Source organism: Primulina tabacum, chromosome 14 (assembly GCF_025594145.1).
Source record: "Primulina tabacum isolate GXHZ01 chromosome 14, ASM2559414v2, whole genome shotgun sequence".
Classification (NCBI taxonomy): Eukaryota; Viridiplantae; Streptophyta; class Magnoliopsida; order Lamiales; family Gesneriaceae; genus Primulina; species Primulina tabacum.
The window spans coordinates 3,111,262-3,125,392 of NC_134563.1; the positions used below are offsets into that span (position 1 = coordinate 3,111,262).

The 14,131-nt window shown below is 30.5% G+C and overlaps 1 protein-coding gene across 1 annotated transcript; it reads right to left on the bottom strand.

Annotated features, from left to right (window-relative positions):
- Positions 1-6,161: 6,161 nt before the first annotated feature.
- Positions 6,162-7,574, bottom strand: LOC142525104 (F-box protein At5g07610-like). The gene has a single exon (XM_075629275.1). The coding sequence runs from the start codon at positions 7,458-7,460 to the stop codon at positions 6,270-6,272; it is 1,191 nt and encodes a 396-aa protein (XP_075485390.1). The 5' UTR covers positions 7,461-7,574; the 3' UTR covers positions 6,162-6,269.
- Between the last annotated feature and the right edge of the window lie 6,557 nt (positions 7,575-14,131).

Consider the following 14,131-nt stretch of genomic DNA (forward strand, 5'->3'; position numbering starts at 1 on the left):
GATGCTGAGATTGCAGCCTTGGAGGCCAATCAAACATGGACAATTGTTCCTTTACCACATGGCAAGAAACCTATTGGTTGCAAATGGGTATACAAAATAAAGCACAAAGCAGATGGCAGCATTGATCGTTACAAAGCCCGCCTTGTTGCCAAAGGATACACTCAACAATATGGTATTGATTACCATGATACATTCTCCCCAGTTGCTAAAATCGTTACTGTTCGATGTATGTTGGCCATTGCAGCAGCTAAGAATTGGTCTTTACATCAAATGGATGTGACAAATGCCTTTTTACAAGGTGACTTACATGAAGAGATATATATGACAATCCCTCAAGGCTTTGCCAAAACCCGTGCCAATCATGCTTGCAAACTCATTAAATCATTATATAGGTTGAAGCAAGCATCAAGACAATGGAATTCCAAATTTTGTCACGTAATGTCTCAAGCTGGATTCCAACATTCCCGTCATGGTCATTCCTTGTTTACCAAGAGACAAGGTGATTCACTTACAATGCTCTTACTCTATGTTGATGATATAGTCATTACAGGGAATGACAGTGATTGCATTACTACCTTAAAAATCTATCTCCATCAGCATCTTTCCATTGAAGACCTTGGTCCACTCAAATACTTCTTAGGGATCGAAGTTGCTCGTTCTAAGGCAGGGATATGCTTAAATCAACGCAAATATACTCTGGAATTACTCTCTGATATAGGCTTTACTGGATGTAAACCTTATGATACTCCCATGGAGCAACATTTGAAGCTTACTACTCCGGAATATGATCAAAGCAACTCATCTTCCACATCCATTTCTGATTCAGATCCCTTATTACCCGACTCATCAATTTACCAACGACTTATCGGCAGACTCATTTATCTTACTATTACTCGTCCGGATATTTGTTATGTTGTACAAACACTCAGTCAGTTTATGCAGGCACCAAAAAGTTCTCATATGAATGCTGCACTTCGGATTCTTGGTTATCTCAAGAAAACTCCTGCCTTGGGTATTTTTTTGTCATCCACAAATGACTTCATACTATCTGCCTACTGCGATTCTGATTGGGGATCATGCTTAATGAGTCGCAAGTCAATTACTGGTTATGTTGTTAAACTTGGGACGTCCACCATTTCTTGGAAAACCAAGAAACAGAATACAGTATCCCGCTCTTCCGCTGAAGCTGAATATCGATCAATGGCAACAACAGCTTGTGAGATTACATGGCTTCGAGGAATCCTCACGGACATGAGATTATTTTTTGACAAACCAACAATTCTTCATTGTGACAATCAGGCAGCACTCCACATCGCTTCAAATCCGTTGTACCACGAACGTACAAAACACATCGAGATTGATTGTCATTTCATACGTGAAAAAATTCGAGCCAACATCATCAACACTTCTCATATATCCACGCATCACCAGCCTGTTGATCTCTTCACCAAAGCCTTGGGTGCAGACCAACATCATTACCTCCTGACCAAGCTTGATTTGCTTAGCATCTTACAAGCTTGAGGGGGGATGTTAGATATATAGTGGTAGAGCAAGATGACAGCTGTACAATAACTGTAAAAATAGCGGTTAAGAATGTTTATTAGATAAAAAGCAAAAAGAACGGAAGTTCATCTTCTTTCCAACTCAATTTTGTTTTCCCCTGTAAAAGACTCTCATTGAGAGATCACATTCAATCAATTGATTATCTCCATCAATGGAGATTTATGATGATTTGAATTGAATTTTAACATAATAAAAAGTAATATTCTTAGCATAAAAAGTAATATTTTTTATGGATGACCCAAATAAACTATTCATCTCACAAAATACGACCCGTGAGATCGTCTCACACAAGTTTTTGTCTTTTTTCCTTTGTTTTAGAAAGTACACGTCCCTTCCTTTTTGTTTTCAAATCTACTCCATTTGGTCATTTTTTTAGTTACTATTTTCCATATTTTATGCTAATTGCACATTTAAATTTTTTTAGTATCATATTTCTCCCATTATTGAGATTAAAGTTGTAAAAATTATTTTATAGCTACCCACGGAAAAGGACTGATGGATTTGGACTCATCCACATAATACAATTTTCAATTTGCTTCCTTGCAAAATCGTTCCCAACTTCACAGCTTTATCCGATCGACTCATCCAAACAAGCAATCGCTAGGCATGATCCTCACAATAAACGAGTACAATAAAAAAAATATTCGAGAGTCGAGTCGAGTCTAATCGAATCGATATTCTATTGTATAGTAAAATCTGAACTTGGTCTTTTCAAGCCTCCTAAGCTTTGAGTAAACACATTAATCTGGTGTTAGTATAGGACGAGGTTGTGCACGGGTTGGATAAAAAGAACATCAGTCGATGTACTTTATTTACGTGAAAATATTTGATTTGATATATACATCATTCGTATTTGAAATCTGTCATAATTATCAGCGATGATAATAAGTACGTACTTGATAGATAATGAATTTCACATCAGTTTAAATTCAATTAATCCAAAATTTAGATAGAAGAACAATATGTTCTCTTGTATATAATATCCTTTGTGCTTTGTGGTCGTACAGTTCGATTTACTGTGTAACTTTTTAATCATATAATAATTTCCAATTTTCAATACCTTTTTTTTCCTTTAAAAATGAATTTTAACTCTATAATTTTGAATTTCTGATTTAATGTCACAGAATTCAAGTATTTATTTGTCAGCTCTAACATGCAATTAATGAAACTTGCTTTGAATATACAAAACTGAGATTGATTTAATATATAATAATTATCTTCAGAATTTTCAGAATAAAAAAAAATAAAATGACACGTTATTTTTGTGAGCAGAAGGGAAAAATATTTGTTTATTGGGGCTAAAATAGACCCCACGCCAACCCACATTTCAATCAGGCCTCATCCATTATGGTCGGAAAAAATGTGCTTGAGATCCAAAGGGATTTAAAATTTTTTATTGGAAAAAAATAAAAAATAATCTATTATTTGTAATCACGTTGCAAGAAATCTAGTTATAATATCATATTCCCATGTGTATTTCTTACTTTTTTTTTTCCTTTATTTATTGTTTTACTTGCACTAAGGATACGGAAAATATTTTATAAATTGAGTCGACTGAAAAATATTTAATTTATATTCGAAATTATCGAATTTGATTCAAATTTGATAATGTTTGAAATTTTTTTAACCAAACTATTAGCTCAAATTATTTTGTCAAAGTTCGGTAGCTTGAATGTTTCACTAATAGATAATTGATGGTTTTGGTGACGTACGTGTCTTTTTCTCCTCTATCTTGGAAAAATGCTTAGCCAGCGAAGAAGATGGGACGGGAGAAGAAGAGGGGTTGAGCTCTAAGTCGAATCGAATTCGAATCAAATATTTTAAATTATTCGAATTTCGAATCAATTCTCGAGCTCAAATAGATCTAATTTGAGCCAAATTCAAACTCTAAATTTTTTTATATATTTATATTTAGATCGATTTTGTTCGTCTACATACCTTATCCAAAGTAAGAATGAAAATATTTATCTGGTTTTCATATATATTGAAATATATATGGTGTGAGGATTAAATATTTCATTAAAATATTATTTTAGATTCAATTGATGTCAAATAAATATCAAAAAAAAAATTATTGAGTTGAATTTTATGAAAACTTGTCTCCATCAATTATTTCACAAGAAAGATAAAATGAGCTGTCAATCTTATCATTTGATTTGAAAAGAAAAATAGTTGGACATCTTGGTTATGTAATGTTCTTGGAGCAAAAACAACTGCTATTTTAAGTTATTACTCGGAGTATTTTATATTATAAAATAAATATTTGGAAGATATATTATTATCTGTTACATTTGTATATATAATAAAAATTTAGGAAAAAATCTCATTAATTGAAAAAAAAAATTTTGAGCAGATCTATTGATTGAGGTGCCAGAATTCGAATTTCGACTCAATCGCAAAAAATCTTAGATTGACTAATATATAAGAATATGGCTCTTGTGAGACGGCCTCACGAATCTTTATCTGTGAAACGGGTCAACCCTACCGATATTCACAATAAAAAGTAATGTTCTTAGCATAAAAAGTAATATTTTTCATTGATGACCCAAATAAGATATTCATCTCAATCAATACGACCTGTGAGACCATCTCATACAAGTTTTTGCCTATATATAATAAGGCAAAAACTTGTGTGAGACGGTCTCACGGATCGTATTTGTAAGACGGATCTCTTATTTGGGTTATTCATGAAAATATATTATTTTTTATGCTAAAAGTATTACTTTTCATTGTGAATATCGGTAGGGTTGACCCGTCTCACATATAAAGATTCGTGAGACAGTCTCACAAGAGAGTTATTCATATAATAATCATTAATTTATGTGCATAATTAATAATATAAAAGTAAATATTATTTTAAAGGTACAGACTTATATATAATGATAAAATTAATTTATGTGCATAATTAATAATATGAAATATAACTATTATTTTAAATCATTGTAACGACTGAAACAAAGTAAATGAATCTTGAATGCAAACAAAACATTGCGTACACTTACATAATTAGGTGACAGTAAATTTTTATAAATATATTTAAAATATTTTCAATGTTTTTTCGATTATCATGAAAATAAAAAAACATTATACCCCATTTTTTTTTAATAAAAAAAAATGGCATTTCGCGTAATTATTATTAGTCACGTTGTCGATGATAAATCCAATTGACATTTCTGTGCTGTTTGGAGTTGTCTAGGATAAGGATGCTGAATTTTCTTGATAATACAACGATAATAGGCGGATCCTACGCATGCCATAATATGCATAGATCTTCATCCTAATCTCCACGTGAGATTGGATAACGTGGGGTAATTATATTTGTATGAGAGTTCATCCCATGTGTAGATCAAGATTAGAAGTGTAAATAAATCGAGTTGGTTTGCGAGTTTTTCAAACTGACTCGAAAAAATATTTGATTCGTATTTGAGTTTATAAAATTCGAGCCAAATTTGAACATGTTGCGAACTCGAGCACAAATTATTTTGTTCGATAGTTCACGAGCCGCTCGCAATCTTTAGTATTTTATTAATATAATATAATTATATATTAAGTAAATAAATTTGAGCCTTTCGAGCACTTATTTTCGAACATTAATTAAAAAATTCACGAACATGTTTGAATCTTTCGAAACTGATTCGAGGCAAAAGTTTTAAAATTTTCGAACTTTGAGTCGAGTTCGAACTCGAATAGAACTAATTCGAGCTGAATTTGAGCCTTCAAATTTTCGTCATATTTAGCTCGATTCGGTTCGTTTATGCCCCAAATCAAGATCGAGAGAAAACAAAATTGACCTTGTAGGTTGGCTTATATCTAATTTATTATACATTTGTTCTCTAATTGGTCAAGATTTTATATAAATGAAATAACTTGGATTCTTTTGTGTTTTAATTTTTTCTCCTGATAGTGTTAATATGATGTCAGATATATCTAAAATATATATCTAGTTTAATATCATTTGGTGGGAAAAAGATGAATATTAGAAGTGCAAGAAAACCAAGCTATAATATATTAAGACCAATTTTTTCATTTTATTAACTGAATCTAGCATATACTCTTTTCGTATTTAGAAAAATATTTTTAATAGTTTTCAACTGTACCCAACAGGTTGAGTATTAGATCTGGTTGCCAACTTAGCTGAAGTCACTTGAGTTTAAAACATTATTAACTGAATCTAGCATATAAAATTTTTTTTTTTTAGAATTGTTATTTTGACGAAAACTTACTATTTTAGACATTACTGAATATTAGTGAATTTGTAATTTGTAATAGTATATGCTATCATGAAAGCTACGCATCTGTCTAAGAGTTTGGTAGTATTGATTATATTTTATAGCCATGTGCCAAGTGATGCTTGCATGATCCCAATATCGACCATATTTGTCAAGATCCACATTTATTATTTATTCCCTTATTATTATCATTATTTTATTATTATTATTACAACATGAACTTCACGGGTCCTTGTTTGATGACATTATTGTTCATTATTTTTGTTTTGTACGTAAATGTATGTCTTTTTGTGGTTTAAATATAATTTTTTATAAATTATTATTTTATGAAGTTAAATTTCCATTTATATTGCAGGGAAGAAAAATTCATATTTAGAAAAGTTTAAAATACTCCGATATGTACCAATTAATTTTTTACAGAAGTTTCGGTTGTCTGAAAAATATAATCACATGTAAATACAAGATAAAAAAAATTAATTAAACACGACAAAGAGACTGAATATACTGAAAGCCACGGACGTTTGGATACCTCAAAGAAGACCTAACAATTCCACCTTCAAACTCCACCAAATCTTCAAAAGTCTTGCCTTGAATGTTGTATCTCACGACTTTCCCAGGAATCTGCAAAACCAAGAACGAATCCTCGTCTTCATTACCTGGTACCACGGCCAAAACCTGAAAAACAAAGCCGCACCAGAACATGGGGCTGCCCCGTCTCGAAGCCATAGCAGGATTCGCCACCACGACTGCCGAAAGATCGACCTGGTACTTCACGAACCATTGGGAATAATCCATTTTTAACTCGTATACAACGAGCTTTAATTGCGGTCGGCGCATATCGATGAAGTGCAAGTGTCCACAGGACTCTCCGAAGTAATGGTCTCTCTTACAATGTGTGCTATATGTAAGAGGCAGAATTGGGATATTGCTTAAGGTTTGATTGTGGATATTGAAGTACAATGATTCTGAGCTCCCAACGGTAGCCATCCAATGTATGGCGTTGTTCCAATAGACACCTTTGTCGAAATTAGCCGGAGAAGTGAAGGGCTGGCTTTGTACTTGCCAAGAACGGGTCTCAGACGAATAAACTATGATCTCGAAACGTGATTCCGTATCCGTGCCTTGATCTGTTTCAAGCAACCAGACGGAAACAATTTTGTACTGAAAGGACTTGACAGGATCAAAAGCCAAGTTGATTCCACGAATTGTTTTCAAAATCCCATTTGTTTGGTCCGGTTTTGGTAGGATTGACAACTTCTTGGTGGTGGGATTGTAAGCAAAGTATTCAGGATCATTACCGGCAGTGATCTTGCTGCAACAAAGCATCAAGCCGTTGCAAGATTGCAAGATTCTGACCCCAGAAGGAAGATGATCTTTGATAAATTCAGTAGACTTGTTGGGATGAAAAGGGACATATTCATGAAGGTCTTCGCCGGAATTTGCGGCAGAAGAGGACAAGAAGAGGCCAACAGCCGGGTTGGGATTGGGATTAAGGAGCTGACAGAATCTTGGATCACTGATGAGATGAAACCATTGTTTGGAAACTAATTTGAAACGAAGTACCGATTTTACGGGCAGGCGTAGCAAGATTTCAGTCAAGAGATCAGCGATGGAGGCTACGATTTCTGCAGATTTGGTTTGTGGAGAGGATTGGAATTGGATTTCCATGTTGTGGTTGTGTGGACTCCCACGTTTTGTTTGTATATTTAAGCTAAGTCAGGATGTGATTCAATAGTCGTTGGGAAAACATTGTAATTCCGTTTGATTAATAAGAACATTCGTTGCAACTTAGTATTCAATTTTCATTTTATAGTTGATTTTCTAACGTAATTATTGGGAACATATTGTTGGAGAACATTCATTGTCTCTAAACAAACGTTGAGTACAATAATTGTATCTTTTTTATATAACAATATTATATGGTTTAAAATATTAAAGTCGTACAATTAACATCAGTTATAGTTTTTGGTAAAACGACAAACGCATGATCCTAAAATCGGAGCTTATATCACCTGTTTGATTCTCATTGATTTCAATTATTGCAATTATTGAGAGAGAGATTGTCGATTTACAATAATTATGTTTGCTTGAAAATACATCGAAACATGGTGTTTGAGCTGTTGTATGATTTAAAATATTAGAGTTACACTGTTATCACTAATTATAGTTTTTTGTAAAACGACAACAAGAGCTCGATTTCTAATGTATATTGATATATTAATTATTTATATATGTTTATAAAATTGAATTCAAATATCAGAACTATTTAATATACATTATTTTCATCTTTAAAATTTATAAAGTCGGCCGGTTTGGTGTCGTAATTATATGTTATTCACAAGCAGATACCAAGAGAATATGTATGAATAGTAGTTGGAAGCCATGATTAAGTTGTGATTCAATAGTCGTCGGGAAGACTTGTTATTCCGTTTAATTAATCGGAAAATTCGTTGCAACTTAGTATTCAACTCATTTTATATTTGATTTTAATTTATGATTTTTAAATTTATTATTCTCGCATATCTACTATGACTAGTTTTTCTAATCTTATGATTAGTTTGCTAGTTTTTGGAACAATAATTACCCGAGAAAGTGATTGAAATGTGATGTTTGATCTTATATCGATTTAAAATATTTAAACTACATGGCTAATATTTATAACTTTCGATAAAAGATCAAATGATTGATTCTACAATTAGTATCTGATTCAATGCAATTATTGAGAGGATTTTGTTGGAGAACATTTATTTTCTTTCTTGGACAGTAATCGAAACTCAGTTTGCTATTTTTTGGAACAATAGTTACCCGAGAAAGTGATTGAAATGTGGTATTTGAGCTGATGTCTATTTAAAATATTTAAACCACACTGTTACTAGTTATAACTTTCAGTAGAACATCAAGCGATTGATTCTACAATTGGTAATTAGGAGGAGCTTGTTGGAGAACATTTATTGTCTTTCTTGGAGAGTGATTGAAATTTAGAGTTTGAGTTGTCGTATGATTTAAAAAATTTAAGTTTTGCTGATACCACCAAATATAGTTTTTATAAAATGAAAAACGATTGATCCTATATATGTATTTTTTGGTCCACTAGCTTGTTTAATTTTGAGTTTTGTTTCAATAAGTTTTCAAATTTTGTTTTTGATACATTATTTTTCATGTTCACCCATTTTGGTATATGAAAAGATTGCACTCAAAAGTATATTCGTGGTTGTACTTGGATAAATGTATATTCTCAGTTGAAATATTTCAAACTTGAATTAATTCAAGTGTTATCCATCTTAGATATATTTAAAATTCATCATAAATGACAATATTTAAATTGATAGATAAAAAATTAATTAAAAATTTAAATACTCATTTTCTCTTAACAAATCAAATGAATTAGCAGCATTTGCAAACTCGATAGATGGGATGTCCTGTCTCGACATCATTTTCTACCCCTTTTTTTTTTTCTCGAGAGAGGTCTTCGTTAGTTTATGTATTTTTTTTTCGAATTTTTCTTAAAAAAGATTTCAAAAATATATAGTTGAAATCTATAAATTCAAATTTTCTAATCCAAAGACAACCCAACAGAGTTCGACTACTAATTTATCGAGTTGATAGAGATGTTGGAAATTTCAGTCGATAGATTGGAGCGAAAAACAATTTTAGGAGAAAATATTTAGATCATCCAGAAACACTGGATTAAAGAATATTTTGGCTTCCTCATAGGTAATACCCGATGCAACAGGATTATGACCAAATACTTCCCAGAATACAACGATCTCGTCTTGCTCACGAGTTGCACGGTTTGGAGTAAGGTTTCTATTAACAATTCTAGTATTATTATAAGAATAAGTAAAGAAAGAGATTTGGCTCAACTTAGAACACATGATGACCTAGTATATAAAATTGTTAGCTTGCATAACAAAACTATCAAGAGAAAATTGTATTTCTTTATATTAGATGAAAATTGTGATCTCTCATTCCTTTCTCTCAAGTAATGTGTATAATATATACACTCAAAATCTAGCAAATATTTAATGACCATCATTAATAATATTGTAGGACCGAGCGCTTGTCGCTTTGTCAAAAGCTATAGCTTGTGGTAATGGTGCAACTCAAATCTTTTAAGCCGCACAGCAGCTTAAGCACCACGAATCGATCGTTCTACCAAGCAGGGACAATTATTGCACCCAACAATCTCTCTCCCAATAATTGCACTCCTTGCAATCAATGGGAATCGAACCCGTGATCTTGACTCTGATACCAATTGTAGGACCGAGCATTTGCCGCTTTACCAAAAGCTATAGCTGGTGATAATAGTGCAACTCAAATCTTTTAAACCGCACAGCAGCTCAAGTACCACGATTCGATTGCTCTACCAAGCAGGGACAATTATTGCACCAAACAAATATTCATTGAGAATATTGATGAAAACCGTTACAAAATCAATGATATTAACTAGGTATTAATTTGAAATTGATGTCACTAATTTAGAAAATAAAATCAATAAATTCTTTATTTGAAATACAAAATATTTTGTAAAAATTCCAACAATCCCAAAGAGAAAATTTTAATAAAGATGACAAGTCAAGAAGAGAAATGCATAAGTAATGGTGTCTTTGAACTATGAGCCAACACGAAGGGAGAATAAATGTTAAATCCACGGAAGTTCGGTAAAATTAGATTTCTATGAAGCTTGCTTCCTAATGTAAATAAAGTGGTTTACCCCCAACACTTCACTTCTCTATGCAGAGTTGTTCTTGCGGTTGGATGCATATTGACGACGGTTTTGCTTACACCGTCGCTATAAGCATAACTATTGCTAATTTGTGACGGTTCTATAAAACCGTCACTAACACCTATTTTTTTGTAGTGAAGTAATCTCTTCAAAAAAAATTGTCCACAAAATTCTAAACATTATATAATTCAAACATTTTAATTTTTTTCCTTGACAACTTTAATTCCAATATATATTAAGATCTCAACTCAACAATCACATTTTGTTCATCATTTTTCATATAAATATTTTTGTATATAGATCACAATTTAAATTTCAAAAGTTAAAAAAAGACTCAATAAATAATATTACGAATTAAATGTGACCCCCAAATTTTGCAACATTTATTAATACAAATTTACTGCCACATTAATTCACATATCAAAATTTTCTAATTGAATTTTAATTCTCCACAAAATATTTGTAAGATAAAGTAGAATCATAATTTGAAATTGTGCATATAAACAATGTATTTAAAAATGACCAAATAAATATATTCAGATCAAATATTCATGTCAAAGTTATTCCATTTAAAAATTCCAAATCCAATCCAGATATAAGATATATTGAGGCAGTACCCAAACTCATGTAACCAAACCATAATGTCACAATCAAAATATCTAATGAAAATTAATCTAATATCTATCATTAGAGTGTCAAATAGAATCACATCAGAAATGTATTCAAACTTTTATTAATTCACTATTTATGATACTACACATGATGGCGGAGCCAGAAATATGGCTTTACCCAAGTTAGAATTTTAAACTCTATAATTTTTTAATATTTTAAATTGATCTGCCCGAACTAATATCAAACTAATCCAACAAAATTTACATATAAATTTTTTTTAAAAAAATTGGGCCACTGAACGTGTCTTTTCACTCGTTCCTTAGTTAATAATAGTAAATGAGAAATGATTCAACCTGGCTATCTTCATTTGGATATCAGATATACCGTGTCACGAATTTGAATGAATCGACTCGTTTGAACCAAGAATTCCAACACAAATACTCTTTAGATTATTGGAAATTTCGGTCGATAGGTTGGGATGAAAAACAATTTTACGAGAAAATATTTAGATCGAGACGTGTTTGATTGCATAACAAAACTCTTAACGGAAAATTGTACTTGTTTAGATTTGATGAAAATTGTGATCTCTCTTTCTTTCTCTCAAGGAATGTGTATAATATATATACATATAAACTAGAAAATTTAATGACCATAATTAATAATATTAATTGAGAATATTGATGAAAAGAATTACAAAATCAATAGTAATAACCATTAATTTAGAAATTAAAGTCAATAAATTCTTGCTTTGAAAAATAAAATATTTTGTAAAAATTTCAGAAGAGATTGAGTCGATACACACAAAAAAGAGGTTGATATAAAATATGAATTTTCATAATAATAATAATAATAATAAAATCAAATTACACGTCAGAAGATATTGAAGGGCACATCGATGTCATCTTAATATTTGTTTATTGTCACTTTTTAAAAAAAAAATTGTTTATTGTCGCTTCAAGAACGTCCCGACAGCATTTCGGTCTTACCTGGCAATCAAATACCCATCCATTATAGTCGGATTATTTTTTATAGAAAAAAAGTTAAATTTTATCCATTAATTTAAATATATCTAAAATTTCATTTCAATAATATATACGCATATCTATTGAATATTTTTCCCAATCCCACTAATTATTATCCGCGAGAATGGGAAATTTTTAGAAGATTTTCATTAACACTGATGTGATAGACACTGATTATATAAAAATTTCTAAAATTACCTTTTCAAGTCGGTTTACATTCGGTTTATATGGATATATAAAAACGAACTACCCATCCGGTTCGGCGCGTGTTGACTCGAATTTTTGGCAAGTTAGAAATTATCAATCCAATCCACCAATTTTCTATGTAATCTGGTGGGACGCAACGGGCCTACTCAATTTTGATATATTTAGTTGTATTTGAACTCTCTTTTTTTTCTTATGGATGTTGTATATGAATTTGTGATCCTCTAATTCATCAAATTCTATATTTGTATAATAAATTATTTATATATATACAGATTTAGTCCGATTTTCATCGAAGTGTTGATATAGCACTGAGTATTGATCGCAGTTTCTCCCTAATTATGTGGATTATTTGTAGAAAAAAAAAATTAATATTCAAAAGGGTTAATAAATAGGTACATTTTAAGTCATTTGCAGCGGCGTAACCATGATGTTCAATCAACGTGGACGAAATAAATATACATCATAAAATTTTTATTGAAAATTTCATTTAATTTTAATTATAATAATGCATCAAAATACATAACAAATATTACATGTTTAACAAAATGTCTTCGAGAAAGCAATTCAATTCATATAACCCAAAAAAAAAAAAATATTTCAAAGAAATAATCCATCACACAAAAGAAAAACAATCAGATTAAAATAACAATACAACAATAATTGATTCATCAAAACTACAAAATTTTATTAATATGAAATGTATACCACAAAACTGATAAAAACCCCAAAATCCATATATAAAAATTACCCTAATTTTTAAGTTAAAAAAATTTCCGAAGAAAGCCTACTGAGAAAATACATGAAACCTTCAAATTTTAAACACCAAATTATTTGAAAAAAATAGAGAAATTATACTTGTGATGAAAAATTTTAAAATCCCTTTAATCTTCAAAAAAATATTTTCTATTCTTAAATTATGTAAACTTCTAGGTTAAAAATATAATAATGAAAAAGGAAATAATCAATAGACTAATTTTTTAAATGATGTAAAAAATTCTAGGTTAAAAAAATAAATAGGCCACTTAAATATACATAGATTTATCTACAATACATTTTACAAATTATATCTACTATACATTAGTCTCTAAGGAGATTGCCCCTCCAATTTGGAATGACTAAAAAGGTAAATGATGGTATGTAGGAAGTTTGATCGTTTGGACAATAGCAAGAAGTTTGATTTTTCCTGCCAACACCTTATTATGCGAGCTTGTCAGTAAGATTTACCTGAATAACATGATTTGCAAGCTATTACGTTACTTCGAGGGTTTACTCGGTGCACACATAAAGATACTAACGACAGCAGATTCTCATATCTTAAAAAAGTTAAATGATCCATGAATATTCAAGTAAAAAGTGGTATACGATGAGTCATAAATTTTTATAAATATATTTAAGATCACATATGTTTTTACACCTATTTTGTGATCTTTTTTTAAAAAAAAATTGTAGAAATTTTATCATCATTTTAGCTGACTATAATTAATTAATATCAAAAAGATCAAAAATCTCCCCACGAAAAAAAATAAATTTTGAATATATATTGATGTGTGACATTTTTAATCATGTATGTTTCTTCAAATTAAAAATAGTCTTGTAATTATTTTCTTTTGGTCAATTTTATTCATTTCAACCTAAAATTATTTAATTAAATGACCAATATTATTGTTAAATTATTGTAAATATGTGGTTATAAAAACTTCTCGAAATATATACGAGTTTAAAAATGTAATTATAATTTTTAACTGTGATATTAATCATTTAATTACATGATT